This window comes from Acomys minous (genome assembly GCF_964271855.1).
Source record: "Acomys minous genome assembly, chromosome: 16".
In the NCBI taxonomy this organism is placed as follows: domain Eukaryota; kingdom Metazoa; phylum Chordata; class Mammalia; order Rodentia; family Muridae; genus Acomys; species Acomys minous.
Genome location: NC_140498.1, coordinates 34319408 through 34335390, shown reverse-complemented (window position 1 = coordinate 34335390; position 15983 = coordinate 34319408). Strand labels below are relative to the sequence as shown.

The following is a 15983-nucleotide window of genomic DNA, read 5'->3' as shown; positions in this document are numbered from 1 at the left end:
GCTTGGTGGCCAGGGATGCCGGCAAGCCGCCCAGCCCCTCACCGCTGCCCCTGCTCAGCTTTCATGCTCTCCCTTGCTTTCCCATAGGCAACTGGACAATAACCACATCAGCTGCATTGAAGATGGAGCCTTCCGAGCGCTGCGCGATTTGGAGATCCTGTGAGTTGATTTTGCGATTGCTGCCTTGTGTGTGTAAGAGAGTATGTGCACTGTGCGGAGAGGAGGGGGGGAGCGTGTGTGCAGGGGGCTCCTTGAGGGTGCTTTTCTGGGTCTTCTGCTGCATTGCTATTAAAATCGGGTACCGGGAGATCCCTCCGGCTTACCTTGGCCAAAGTGTTTGCAGGCTGAAAAGTGTGATTTCTCACCTCCCACAAACTGGGGTTCCTCAGTCAAGCTGTTTCCTCCCAAGCTCCCGCTGTATTTGTTGGAGCAGATGGCCAGAATGGCCCCCCCAGCATCTGTCTGTGTATTCAGGGAGCCACTATCTGAATGTGGGCATATAGGGAGGACAGGTTACAGGTCTGTGGCCAGTGACAGAGCGGTTACCACAAGAAGGTGAGTCGGAATTAGCCAGAAGCAGGCAGGGACCTTGGCACAGGACAAGGGGAAATGACAGACAAGCCTGGTAAGGTTCAGCTATTTCCACTGTTCCTGGGATCTTATCACAGGCTTAAATTCAAACTTTAAATAGTAACGTTAAAGTGGTGGGGACGAAAAGATGAGAGGAGATGCTCCCTCCTTGTAATCCCACCGTATATACCGTATGTGTGTGTACACACACACACACACACACACACACACACACACACACACACACACGACCATCCTTGGATTTTTCACTCTCTCTAACTAAAAGAAACCTGCTTTCTGGAGAAAAGTCACTAAGGGATCATGTTGGGGGTCATTCAACTAAAGTTGGATTGTGTTAGAAAACAGTTTGATTGTTCTCCCCAGCAGCTACACTGCTCACTGCCCTTGTGTGGGGTGTGTGGGGAAGCCTGGAGAGAAAGCAATAAAGCGTAGTAGAACTTAGGTCAGGGGGTGGGTGGTTCCAGCCTTATCCTGCCACTAATTAGCCGTGTGACCTTGGGCAAGTCTCTTTGGCTCTCAGAGCCTCAGTTTTTTCATTCCTAAAATAAAGGAGCTGATTGCTCTAACTTGAGAGTGACTTGCTCTCTCCAAGATCTGCAAAATAATAATAATAATAATAATAATAATAATAATAATAATAATAATAATAATATTACATTGGAACAGTTCTAGTTTCAGGATGATAAAGAGAATAGGATGAGTTGAGCATCCTGGGGAAAAATTTTTTTTAATTACATAGTCAGAGGTTTGCTGTGTCTGTTTTCATTGGAAGCATGGATGTCCAATAAATGAATGACTATATCAAAAGGTCCCTTTGTACACACAGGAAGGCGTATACCTTCTTCCTTTACCTTTCTTTTCACCTGGAAGACACCAACAGTGAGTTAGAAAGATCCCCTCCACCTTGCTAGAGAGAAAGCTGATTCTAGGAGGAATCACGGGAAACACGGGGGATGCTGATGCTGCAGGCTACTTGAAATCAGTTGCAAGCAGAGGATTCCTGGCATAGAAGAGACAGGACCCACAGACAGGAGAGATCTGATTGTCAGCCCTAAGATGGATGGTCGCTCCTCACCCAAACTCTGACCCCGGAACCGGCAACAATTGCATGGCTGTGGGAGAGTGTGCCAGCTCAGATTTAGCAAGCCAGCCAGGACTTCTCTTCCTGGGAAACTGGAATTGAGAAGGGAGGCACGGTTTCCCCTGCCCCCAAAATAGCCTTTGTAGAAAGGTCTGTTCGCAAACTGTCACTTTTCTACTCCCTGCCCAGGGAGAATGAGAAAGATGAGAAAATTCCTTGGGAAGAAGCGAGGAAACAGAAGTCACCGCTGCCACAACACAGCTGCGATGACCTGTCAGCCCCTTAGGTAGCTGACTGCTGCAAGTATTGTCCGTGGGAGTCTCTGGGGGAAAAGGAGCTTCAAGGATAGACTCGTGTGGGTGGGAAATAGGAAGCCGTGGACTTGGGTCAAGCTTTGTGACCTCTCTGAGTGTGCATCACCTTTGAGAAGGGACCGCACAGAAGGGACTGTAAACATTGTTTTTCCTGCATCTCTTTCTCCCTACCCTGCCTTTATCCCAATCAAACTCCTGCCCAAGACATATTTGAACAACTCCTCTCTACTCAGATATTTGCTAGGGGGAAAAAAAGATACGCAGCTATATCAGGTGTTGCTAAGTTAAAATCTAGAAACCCATGACCAAAATAATAGTAATAATAATCAAAATAATCCAACTTCTTATCCCTCACCATTGCAAAAGGCCTGTAGGATCTGATTAGTTTATCTTCTCGATTCCAAACAAAGCCAGATCAATAGCTTTGTTTTAAAGATGCTCGTTTGGCTTCACGTGGCAGCACTTAAAATTAATCATAATCAGTTTTCCATGTTTTTTTTTTAATTTCCAGCAGAGGCACAGGGCTGTGAGACCATCCATCTTAATGGGGAACCATGCCGAAATTGGCTGGAGTTGATATCTCTGTTTAAGGGCCCCTCCACCCCTCCCCACCCCAGACTTTCCAAACATCATCCACACATTGACATTTTATAACACGTCCCTGTGACCAAAAATTAGACACCGTGAGGAATCTTGTCAATGAAACAGTGAACAGGAACTAAGTGGAGGCATTACACATTAATAATTCTTTTCACATATAAAGACTTTCAAGATACAGTAGCCCTAGGTAGGTTAATTTTAGGATTCTGAAAAAAAAATAGCTTGCACGTTACGAAGAGTATCATAGTTCAGATATGCTCTGAAATTACACATTGTGTGGTAGGAAACGAGGAAAAGGGCATGTTTGTCTCCTGGAAAGTTGTAAAGATTACTTATCTTAAGAAAAGTCTGGGATGTCCAGCACTCGGAATATTTCACATTCAATAATGTACTTTTCCCATCCTTCCCATGGGTGGAAATAGCATAAATTTTCTTTGCATTGAAAAGTTGTTGTATTAATTACATTGAACGTGAACCTGAGAGGGGACTGATGACAGAGCAGATAGTGGTCTGGGGCCCAGATGGGAAAGAGTAGAAGGTACCACCTTCCTGTCTGTGTGGGCTGTGTCTACTGGAAAATGCTCAACTCAAGGTGTGGTCAACAGGGGAAGGCAATGCCACCCACTGCTTTCCAGTCAACAGAAGCGGGGAGTAAGCAGGAAGTGCAACACAGGTGAAATTTGCTAGGGCGGGCACATCATCCCAGTGAAATGGCCAGAGCTGTGCCTGCCACTACAGCCAGCACTTCCTTCCGCTATCTATTTGTGTGCTTTCAGCCCCACCCCCAAAAAGCTACAATTGTTCCTGTAACCCTCCTTTCACGGTGGTCCATCTCAGAGAAGCCAACTAACTGCTAAGCAATAAGCAACCCAGCCTCTGTGGCCACTGGACCCAGCTGCCTCCCTAGCCATGTTAACCAAAGCTTGGGTGCACAGTGAGCTGCTGCAGGGCAGTGTGAAGTGTTCTCCAGGAGCGGTTGGTGCCTCTTGACAGAGCTTCTGACAAGCTTGCAAAATTGCTTTTGGTGTTCCCTGTACCCGACTAATAGGCCCCTCTAATTGTGAAGTGATTCAAACTTGCGGAGCGCGGGGGGGATGGGGGGAAAGAGTCTCTCTTTTCACTTACTAACGTTGTCATTTCATACGTGACTTAGTCTTGCTTCTGTTGTCTCTAGGACTCAACAGTTTGGGAGCTTTGTTTTACATAAACTGCACACACACACACACACACACACACACACACACACACACACACACACATACACTACAGCTTTGATTTTTGTGGCATGTCCAGTTCTTAATCGGGGAGTGCAGGCTTCTGCGAGTCAGGCCTTCCCTCGTTATTCCAACGCTGGACTTTGCACTTCCTCCTGTCCTGCACTTTTTGCAGTCCATAAACTTTTCTGTCCACGTAAGTTGTGCTGTGTAGCGTCCGCATGTGATGACACTGCGTCCTCAGCTTCCTGTGGTCGAGGTGCTTTGACCTAAGTTTCCAGCCCTTGTCAGCTAAGTTGAAAATGCTCAGATGCTTCTCTAGTAAACCAACCCTCTCCCTACCCGGCATGCCTTGGTGTATGAAAAGCCACCGCAGAGACTTTTAACTTGTATTTTAAAAATTGAGAGGATGGACAAAAATAAAACACAGTGAGACAGGGGACTCACAGGAGTGGCTCACAAGGTGAAATGCTTGCTTCTTAGCACCCAGGACTTGAGTTTGATTCCACCACACTCAAGCTTTTAAAAGCTGGGCCTCGAGGTACCTACTTATCATCCCAGGAGGGGATTGGGGGGGCACAGAGACAGAGATAGATGTATCCCGGGTGCTATTTTGGAGTGTGCAAGCCAGTCAGAGGCCCCCTATCTCAAAAACGAAAGATGACTGTGACTTGTGGAACGACACCTGAAGTGTGGTCTGATCTCCACATGTATGACCACATGTACATTAAAAACACATGATTAATAAACTGTGTAGCTATTTTTAAGTAGTCTATAAGAGATGAAAAAATATTTTAAGATATTGCCTCTGGAGGAAATGTAGCAAGTAAGAATTTCAGTTCATTGATCATTGATAATTAATGATCAAAAAATAAAATAAATAAACAAAACAGCCAGACCAAAGATGCCAGAAAAACATATCCAGGTACCAGCTCAATAGCCTGGAGATCCTGAGGCTCTGCAGAATTGGTGCGTGCAGAGTTGAAGGTCTTCTTCCTAATCGTTTTACTTGACAATGACCTCACTATGGCCTGACACTGGCAGGACCTTTCGGTGTCTACAGATTGACCAACTACTATTAGGGTAAAGTGTTTAAAAAAAAGAAAAGAAAAGAAAAAAAAGACAGGGACAGGAGGGGAAGCCATAGCTCCTTATACCCAAGGTCAAATTTTCTTTAGTAGAGAGATCAGACCCCGGGGGTCCTGGGTCCTTGGTCTGTGCCCTTTGCTTTCCTTGGACTCTGTGTGATACAGCTGCTCAAAAGGAACCGCTGGCAGAGTAAGGAATCATCAACTCAGTTTGTCCTTTCAAGATCTACCTACTATTACAGTTTGATAATGTTAAGGAGTCTGGGGGAGGACAAACCTGTCTGTGATCCAATCAAAGGACAATCCAACTTCTGTTCTCTTTCAAACCAGAAGTTGCAGACTAGACCATAAACCATAAACAAAGGAGGTTTTTTTAAATTCTGTAAATATACATACACACATACACATGAGTAATATTTCACATTTACAAATTGGGATCACTTTCATAAAAATCTAAATTTCCGGCTTCTCTCAACCCTGAGACCACAGCTCTACACTGCAGTGGTCACCCATGGCCGAGGAGCACCCGCCCTTCCATTCTGCTTTGCCATCCACTCTGTCCCCTTTGTGTTTACTGTGAACCCAGGCACCGCCTGTTTCAATGCCGCCCCCAGGAGGTGTGACTACACTGTGCCAGCAGAGGGCCAGGTGAAGTGCTGCAGGCCAGAGCTTGCCAGAATGTTTCAATGGCTGGCCGTGCACAGAGAGACCTGAGAAACAGAGTCTAGGACTCCCCCAAAACTGAACAAGGACACCCTGTCCTAGGAACAGCCAGGAATGCCCCATGACTCACATCCTCTGAGGTTCCTCTTGGGAGTTACTCTGGCCTCCAAATTCACTTTGGCTTTAAAGCAGTAGCAATCGGGTTCACGCCCCTGAAGATAACTAACTCAAAGGGGTGTGTTGAAGCGGCAACAGTTCGCCAGACTCCTAGTGCAGCCAGGGGAGCGTGACATGGCCAGACATTGTACCCACACAGAGACAGAGAAGGGTAAGTCGGAAGAAGTTCTTTTTCTCGTGTTAGAGGAAGATGGCAAAAATAAATGGACAATTGCCTTGATGCTCTTCCAGGCTGTGGGCGGTGTCCTAGCTGAGGCGTGCGAGGCCCTGGTGTGGGGATGGGTCAAGGACAGGCCGGTTCAGAAAAACCTAGAGTTCAATGCAAGGGGAGATCTATCCTTCACCTTAACTAACCTTCCCCATTGTGGTCAACAATAATAATGACATAATGATAATGCACAGTGATGTGATTAGTGAGTTGCTGGCAATACTGTTATATCCTCCGCGTGTGAGCATGCGGTAGTTTTTGAACACCCGTCTTCTTTTTTCTAGCATGTTTCAGACAGCAAGCTAAGACTTTAAAAGGCAGCCTAGTACGTAAGTGTGTGCCATAACTTTACAGGGCAGAGTGTATTAATCTAGCTCACCCAGTGAGGAGACGGAGGATCAGTGACTGAGAATAATTTCTCCAGAGCAACATTGGCCGGGTCAAGGGAACTCTTCTTCCAGGGCTTAGCTACATTTCTTCAGGAACCCTAAGCCCTTGCACTTAACTGCTCTCCCGCAATACTGTAACCAGAAATCGTTCATGTTTCACTCAAATGCTGAAACGCCGGGAACAAGTAAACGCACCAGTGAAGTCAGCGGGCCATTCTCACTGTGGAGAATGCTGCAGGAACCATGTGGTGTTTTTTTTTCCTCCTAGAAAAGCTCATCAATAGGGTCCTCAGATCTGCATTTAAACCCAGCTTAGTCACTGTCACATATGGGCCCACAGAACCACTCAAGGGTTGATTGTGGGGCTGATGGGTATGAGCTGGAAGCCAGTCCACTGTCACCAAACCAGATGAAAGAGGTTCAGTCCTCACTGGACAGTGAGCGCGGCCATAGGCATCCCTTAAGAGCCGTTGTGTAGATTAAAGGAGATTTCACTAGTGTGTGCCTAACGAATAGCGGGAGGAGGCTCGTGAAAACCAAACTCGGCGGATACTTAGCTTCTTCACGGCCACCCGTAGTAGGGTAGTCAGCTAAAGTACAAGGTACCAGGTTGAGATGAGACTATTGAACTAAATGTGGGACCACTGCACCGCAGTTCTCCACAGAATACTGTCGCATTCTGGCCCGCAACAAACTTAAGGCAGTAGCCAGCCTAGTGTGTTAAAGGTTGAACAACGTGTTTGACAAAAAAAATAATAATAATAAAAAATAAAATTAAAATAAAAAACCACCCATTTCTCATAGTACCTCCGATTTTATATTTCCCCAGCTAAATGGTGAGTCTCCCTCCCACCCCCCACTTACTTTTAATAATGAACAAAACCAGAGCTGTAGGGGAAATTGATGCATTCTTATAGATGAGATTCGTTTTCATTCGTTGACAAATGCTTCACCTGGGTTTCTCTGGGGCCCTCACATTTGTTTTAACAGTCGTGAGTCGGTGTTTACTCATGACATAGTTTTGAATTTAGAACTGTCATTACTTAATGAAACTCTTCCAATATCCCTGAATATGATTTTTTTTTTGACACTGTGCTGTGAATTGTGATGTACCCAGACTATCAGGATTAAATTGCACATTGTGAATTCCATTCAGCCCTGAGCATGCTAGGACAGGCGCCCCCTCCCCCAGCACGCATGTGCTGTGTTACACATCCCTGTTCCAGAGTCCCTCAGACTTTACATTCGATGACAGTCAAATGTTTAAAAGAACACCAGCTTAAGAAAAAAAGTAAAAATTAATTTGACATCCAAAATAAATTTTACACTTAAATAACCCACATTTTAGTCTTTAAAGAATCTACAATCTGAGGTAGCTTATACTTTTATCTCCCTGTTAAGTAAAAAGCAGGTTATTTGAAAATACACTGGTATATATTCCTGGTGAAAGAGGATGTGCCGAGATAGCTGGATCGCTCTTTACTCACAAAGAGTTTTTAAGCACATCCTCCTATTAATGCCGGGTTTTGGTGACTAACACTGTGGTGTAAGGTTTGGGCTTCTTTTAGCTAGGCTACAGTTTTTCTACACGTCCCTCTCATAGGCTCCATAGTGAGTTCCAGCCAACTTGAGCTGCTTAGGAAAGCCCTGTCTCAGGGAGAAAAAAAAAAAAAAAGCAATCCCAACATCTAGGATCCAAGTGATTTTATAGAAAAGAATATATTTTTCAACCTTCATTGACTCTCTGAAGCCATGACAACACGAGGCACGCTCATGGCTGTAATCGTGTCCAGCAGCTCCATCCACCAGACCTTCCTGTGGAGGAGATAACGCCGCATCTGTAGGGTGTACATGGCAGCTACGGCCCGGCATGACTCCTGAGCATATGCACCTGAGAATGAACTATTTCATTGTGTCTCCCTTCAGCTAACGGAAATCTAAATTTCCACATTTAGCACCTAATGCCTGTTGAGGGAAAACTGGAAGTCTGTGGCTGTTTAGACTGGGGCGTACCCTGTGCGCTATCCCAGAGTTCTTTCCAGGCCTGAATCTCCAAACTTTCCTTGCCATTGTTGTGTATTAAACAGCATTTTCTAATGGCAAATCAATTGCTATATTATCCTCTGCACTCTGTCCGTCCTCTGCCTTAAGTTAGACATCTAGATCGTATACCCACAAAAGACCCATTCTCAAAAAACCCCGGATTATGGCTATTATGGCTGCAGCCCGCCAAAGTCAGACCTGTGTAAGAATTAGTTCCCTCCGTCTTGTGAATGATTTCTGTTTGCCGAGTACTCAACTGAGTGGCAAACACACTCGCTTTCCCACCCCTGTCTCTCTCCAAACATGAGCTGGAAACACAGCATCCAGTTAGGGACAGAAGCCTATTGGCCACGCCACACATAGAAGCTAAAGCAGGCAGGTATCTGCAGAGAGAAACCATTGGTCCCATGCCAAGTTCCGGCGACTGGAAGTGACTTGCAGAGTCGGCCCAGGTGCCCCCGCCCTTGTGCACAGCATGGAATTCCAGGTTTGCTTGCGGTTGTGTTTTGAAAGCTGTTCCCAGTCCAGCAGTGCCATTTTAAAGTAAGCACCCACCATACTGGAACTGGAGAAATGAAGGAGTAGAGAGACCCTAAAGGATGGGGGCTCGCTTCATTTTAAAAGGAAAAAATAATAATAGTTCACTCTAGAAAGGTTAAGTGAAGTGTCCATACTATAGGAAAATTTCACGGCAAAACCAGGCCAGAAAACAGTCCTTTTGGCTCTTTCTCCAATGCCTTTTATTGCCGTCTGCTTCTCTGTATTACCAGACAGGAAACAAAAATTAGTGAAGCCAGACTCTGTGTCCTGTCTGTACCATCATCCCTTGATCCCTGGGCTTGCCAGAGGGAACAGTTTGCATTCTGCATAAGGACAACACCCTGCCTTCCTAGGCCCTTCCAGGCATATGGCCACCCCAGGGTCTCTGCCTGGTTAGAGGGGCGCCTGGGAGAGGAGCCAATTCCAGTTTATCATTCCTCGGCTACCAGTAGTGACTGGGGAGGGGGTCAATTAGTGAAGCCTAGAGCCCCCTACTTGTTTTGTGGGCCCAGGTAAACCAAGGTGTGGATTGCACCCGGCTCTCTAACAGAGCCCCCCCCCTCCCCTTCACTAATAATCTGAGGTCTCTTTGGGACTCAGCCTGAGAACAAAGCCACAAGCCCACTCCGTAGCTTCTCCTAAGTGGCTCCATTACAAAACTGTATGCGGGCAGTAACTCGGTGCGCAGCCACAGAACTGATGGATGGGATTCTTAGACAGACAGGCAGGGACACACCTGCTGGGAGGAGACGCCTTCTCCCCAAGAACTGAAACTGCGAGGATGTTTGTCACGAAGTAATAGCCATGAAGTAGAAGATGCCGTTGCATCAGGCTAGGTTGTTTAAAGACAGAGAATCTTGAGTAGTAGGTTTGTAGGGACCATCTCTCAGGGGACAGCTGCCCTTCAGGGGATGACACGCAGAGGAAAAATTGAACCGCAGCTCACCTGTGCCGTCAAGTGACAGATATTCTTAATATGTGTGTGTGTGTGTGTGTGTGTGTGTGTGTGTGTGTGTGTTAATTCAAATTGTTCATTGCTTGATTCAGAATCCAAAGCCCGGCCCCCTGTAAACCAAATCTACCTCCCAGGTGTTTGGTTTTACTTCTAGATTTTGTTTCTCAGGGTGAGTGGTGCCAATCCTAAAAATCCAGGAGATTTCTGAAGAAAGTCTTTCATGATTCACAAGTCTCGTTAAAAATAAACAAAAATAAAAAATAAAAGGAAATCCTGGGAATACTGCACCCACACCCCAGCTTAGCACGGGTTCTGGAAATCCGAAGTGACAATCCATTTAGGAAGGCTGCATTTACTGCATTCCCTGTGCAGCCCACTCATGTAGATAATTGCCTTGTCCCCTGGATTAGCATAGAATGCTGTTCACTGTGGACATTTACTTGTATCAAAAGATGCCCCAAACGCCACACCTCTTATCTTTAAACAAACCACCCATTGAGTAAATGTTTACCAAGTCTTCCTTTGTGTCAAACATGCAACCAGGCCCTGTTTATATAATGGGGCACGAAACAGTCTTTCTAGGACTGGAGAGATGGCTCAGTAGTTAAGAGCACCGGCTGCTCTTCCAGAGGACCTGGGTTCAATTCTCCAGCACCCACATAAAGTTGACACTTGTAATTTTGGTTCTAGGAGGTCTGTTCTCTGTAGCCACCAGATGCATATACAGTGCACATATGTATATATGCGGGCAAAATATTCATATGCATAAAAGTAAATAATCTTTAAAAAAACTAAAACAGTCTTGTCTCTTCATCAAATCAGTGTGCACATCCCGTCCCTGAGTATTTAATCACCACCACCTCCTTTCTTTCATACTAGGCTAGACACCAAGTACAGCTGAGATTTTTTTAAACGTCCATTACTTCTCTTCTTGATTGCCCAGCTATGGAAGTTGGAGGCTACTCTTTCTTTCATCCGTGACCCACGACAGAGACCTTGGCATAGCGGCAGTTGCCTGACTCCTAAACAGAACAGTATTCCAGCCCTGATTCCATCCTATGGCCAATGAAAGGGAAGAGGAAAGCCACCGCTTTCCCATTCATATTACATTCTACAGAATATCGCTTTCAGTTCACCAGGTTGGAAAGCAGTCGTGGGATGCTGAACCACGGTTAGTGCCCATGGTTAGCTCCTGAGTGAGTCCCAAAACCACTAGTGCGTGATAAATACTTATGCCTCCAGGCATCAGGCGGGCAACGGCAGCACGTGAGGGCTAGCCTTCCTTGTGTGCTCTTCCACTTTCGACGCTTTTCTACACTTTTTTTCCTCCCTTAACGCCGAGGCTCTGCTGAGTGGATGGAGATGAATTTCTGCCTCTCATAATCCGAATCCATATCGAAGGAAGAACCAAAGACAGGCCCTTTCGTTAAGGAATCCGCATCATCAAAGACCCAAATTGGCAGCTGATTGTTTTTATTTATTTCTGTAGGTTTTACATGACACCTGGAGACCATTTAAAATGTTACTTGGCGGTGCACGCTGTGTGTTTAAAAATAACACTCGCCCAGTGCCAAATCACTTTAGAGTCGGGTACAAATATTGAGACAAAAACCCCAGCTGTTATTGCTTTGGCTGCTAATTTGAGGTGTCAAATGAGAGCCCGGCTGCTATACGTCAGTGAATAAGGCCCCTTGTGAGATCATTATGTTTTCTAACAGTTGAGAGTAATGGTCTAATCAGTGCAGCATCAGTTGTTTTCATTATATGCCCACACAATGGTTATGAGCTTTAATTTAAATGGTCCGCAGGGAGATCAGGGAACGTGGTATTACGCAGCACCCAGGATAGCTGAGAGCAGGTAGTGGAGGTGTGGTGACTGCCCAGCCTCCTTCCCCTGCCTCGTCTGACCTCAGAGAGCTATTTCTCGGTCCAATAGAAGAAAGATCGGCTTGGGTTAAGGAACTTTTGGTTCTGTGGTGTATTTGTAACCTCCCTTTCAGCCCATAGAACACCAAGGGCCATGATGACTTTTGGTACCATTTTCTACCTATTGACAAAGCCTTTTCCTTAAAAGGCATTGAGACACAATTGTCTCTCTCTTTCCAGTAGCCTCTGCAGCTCCCCAACACTGGTATAGCTGAACTCTTCCTCTTCATAGAACAGGAAAAGGGCCTTTGAGCAGCCTCGGACTCAACAGTGAGCCGGCCGTATCAGGCACAGGAAAAGAGTCCAGCACAAATCAATATGACCCACCTCCACCACGTAATGCTGACAACTGCAGACTCTGACAATACACCTGGCTGTGAATATAGTCTCTGTATTCAGCACTGTAGTGTGTGATCTGGGCACAGCACATTGCTATTGCTTGGGGTTACAAAGAAACATAAGGTTTGGCTTTCAGGGCAGTAAGGGAAATAAAAGAGGTAGTATGTGCACGGTACCCACCCAGGCAACGCAGGCAGAGTGTCAGCATCATCACTGCTATTGTGACTGTCTAGCATTGTAGTCATCTTCAAGGACAAGTCCAGGCAACCCTCCCTCAAAGCATTGTTCTTTACAGACAGAGTCAAGCACAGCAGCAGAAATGACGGAGCTTTTGGAAGAACATATAACATTCCGTTTCGACTTTCTCAAATGGTGCATCTAAAGTTTTCTTGAACAGCTAGTCAAATCGGAGCAGTAGAGAGCTAGAGGCAAAGGCAAGTGCCACCTCACTGTAAGGGAAACAGTAGAAAAAGCTTCATCCACAACGGCTGAGAACTGAGGGGGTGCTGAGGTAGCCACCATCCAAGGGAGATGACTTAGTTAGGGTTGTCGGTCTCAACTTCAGTAGGCCCAAGGGGCCATCAGTGTGTGCTCTCCTAGGACCAAGTCTGCAGAGACAAGCCAGAAGCATGAGTGAGGGAACGCTCATGTCAAGATTCCATTCCTAGGATCTTGCAGAGTGTAAGGACTTGGTCTCTAGCCACAGGTTCTGATTTCTGGTGCACGTTGGTTGCCAGGCGAGAAGAAAGACAGCCAGTTTTGCTGTAACATGTGAGCCAGAGAAGAGAACCAGCAATTTAGGAACAGGCCTAAAGACTTGTGTTTCATCCCCCTTGCTTTCCCTGAGCCAAGCAAGAGGGAGGGGAAGCTGTGGGCTCCCAGCCCCTCAAGAAGTTCACGGGCTGCCAGAATCCCGCGGTGCTTTGTGGTTGCCCATGCCAGCAGTTTAGATGTTTCCCACAGGGTCTAGCCCCAGTGTTTACACTCAACTGCTCTTCAGAAAATGGTTCTGCCTCCATTCCTACGAATCCAACAGAAGCACTCACTGTTGGAGACAGTCCTAGCTTTCAGGTATGGGGCATCAGTCATGTCCAGACTCATTTTAAATAAAAGATATCCCATCGCCATGGCTGTTGATGATTCACCAAGGGGGCCATGAAGGAAGAAGCCACCACACTTACCTGGGCTTAGGGAGAAGGAAGCCTGCTTAGAGGCAGGAAATGAATGGGCCAGTCTACCAAGCGAGTCCATTAGATCCAAGGAGTCTGGCTGTGGGGAGAGGAGGGCCGGTATGTATCAGAGGGGTTCTCAGAGCCCAGGAAAGCTGGCCCAGTGGGAGGCTGCAATTGCACTCACTGCAGATGCGTGCTTTTGCAATTATGTGATACATGCACACAGATAATATTGTTGCGTTAGAGCCAATTACATGGTGTTATGGACACACAACATGCAGATTACGCCCAGAGCCAAGAAAGCTCAGAGTGATAAAGCGATGGCCTAATCGGAGGAGACAGAGGGAAATGTCAGCCTTATTAAGGTTGCCAGGGTGGAGTGGATGTAGCTGGTCCGAGCTCCTTAGACCAGAGATGGCTATCTTGAATGACGCAAGAGGGAGAACTACACATTCACACCCACAGAGACCAGTAGAGAGCTGTGGACAGAAGCCACACCCAGAGCTCTCCAGTGGTGAGTAGAGCCCCCTATTCCTAACTGCAAAACGCCATGCCTGTCATAGTTCTGAAGCAGCCAACAGACATGGTGGATACTGCCCTGTGCACTTGCAGGCAGGAGAGGCTTAGCTCCCCTCCTTGTTCAGTGGTTTTCATGTGTGAGGTTAACTGGGTGTGATGTCACACACCTATAGTCCCAGCTACTTGGGAGACTGAGGCAGGAACGTTGCAAATTCAAGGGCAGCCTGGGCAACTCGGTGAGACCCTGCCTCAAATTTTAAAACAATAACAAAGGGCTGGGGAAGTAGTTCAGTGCCACCACGTAGGTGCTGGGAAAGCAGCCCATCCCACACCCCTGAAATCCTGTGTTTGAGCCCTGATATGAGGAGGGAAAAAAAAAAGAAGTGATAACAATTGAGATGTAATATGAATAAATTAATTAAAAATAATAAGAAGTGAGCTTGCACAAGGATCCTCTGGAGGGTTTATTAAAATATGTAGCATAGGGTCCCACCCCAAGGTTTCTACTCAGAAGGTCTGAGGAGACTGAGAAGCATGGTTGATATTCTTGGGTGATGTCACAGATCTGGATCTCCGGGAATCACTACCGGTATCCAATCCCTGGCGAGCCCAGTGTGGATCTGTGTCTTGTATTGGTCCTGGTCCCCACACAACATTACAGGTATAGAAACACTAGGTCAGTTTTCCAAGATGGGCGCGTGGAAAGGTGCATGGAAAGGTTGCTGGCTAGGAGTCTAACTGTCTGCTTTTGGATCTGTCCATTTCCACTGTGGGGTTCCTCAAAGTATTTGGGCCTTTGTTTGTTTCTTTCTCTCGAAGTTCTAAATGCCTTCGACCTAATGCCCTCGCTTTACTGAGCAGTTCTGATTTACCAGGATGTGTGTCCCCTGGCCGACACAGGATCAGAATGGCAGAGCCTGATAGGAAATATTTTAGGCTTCCTGGGCCACACAGTCTGCATCGTAACTCCTCAGCCATTATCACACAAAAGCAGTCACGGACAGCACAAAAATAAATGAGTGAAACTTTATTGACAAAAGCAAGCTTATGGGATGGGAGTTGGCCTGTCTCCAGAATCTGGAGCTGACTGCCACGCATGCCATTCCCTTGTGGACTCATTGTTATGGAGGAAGCCCTGTCTTGCCACAGCACCCCAGCGCGTGCTTTAGAAACTGCAGGGCACCCGCGTTCTATATGTGCGGCATAGTAGAGACGGTAAGCTCACTAATCCTTTGTGGCTTGAAAGCATTAATTAATTTTATTCATCTATTTTTAGGCATGTGGATGTTTTGACTGTGTGTGATACCTGTGTATCCCTGGCACCTAATGCAGCCAGAAGAGAGTGTCGGGTCCCCTAGAACTGCAGTTACAGACACTAGAGGAACCTCCATGTAGGTGCTGGGAAAGCAGCCAGTGCTCTTAACCACTGAGAAATCTTTCCAGCCCCTGGAGTAGAAAATTTAAGAGATTCTGTCCAATGCTCACAGTCATGGGGTTCCACAGGCAAGTGTGTCACTTTTTATTACACAGCTGTGCTCACGGTATGATAGAGCCTAAAAGGCCAGTAGACTGGTCTCTGGGTCAACTTGCCTCAGCATGGAAGACAGTATTTATAACGAGGTAAGGATTTAATACCAGAAGTGCAGGAAGGAGGCGGACTGTCATTTCGTGCCCCAGCCCCTACCCCCACCCCCCCACCCCCCCCACCCCCCCACCCCGTGAGGAAGGGAAATGTTTCTGATAGGGTTCAGGTTGAAGTGTCCTTTCAGAATCAAGTGTCCTTTCTGATTGTTGAAAACAGGGGAGGCCAGATAGTCCCGCAATTAACAGAATCTTATCTGAAAAGATGGGCTGGTGATAAGAGCTCTGGCTGCTCTTTTTCAGTTTCCAGGACCTACATGGTAGCCCACAACCATCTCTAACTCCAGTTCCAGGGGAACCATAGGCACCAGGCATGCAATGATATTAGAGACATATAAGCAGGCAAAACACCCCGTACACGTTTTTAAAAATTAAGAGAATAAACATTGAGGCCTGGGTTTGAGCTTGAAACCTAAAGGAAAATGCTAGGTTAATAGTATTTACTTAGGGGACAATCTCCAATCGTATCTGGATAATTTGGGAGAAGAACTTTCCTCCACATAGCTTCAGAAGAGCAGTGCGA

At 46.4% G+C, this 15983-nt stretch overlaps 1 protein-coding gene across 1 annotated transcript in view; it reads left to right on the top strand.

The window, feature by feature from the left end:
* Positions 1 to 15983, top strand: part of SLIT3 (slit guidance ligand 3) — a 584284-nt gene that overhangs the window by 424075 nt on the left and 144226 nt on the right. Inside the window, exon 6 of the mRNA XM_084761243.1 lies at positions 88 to 159. Within this exon, the coding sequence (XP_084617369.1) occupies positions 88 to 159 (72 nt within the window). The remainder of the gene's footprint in view (positions 1 to 87; positions 160 to 15983) is intronic.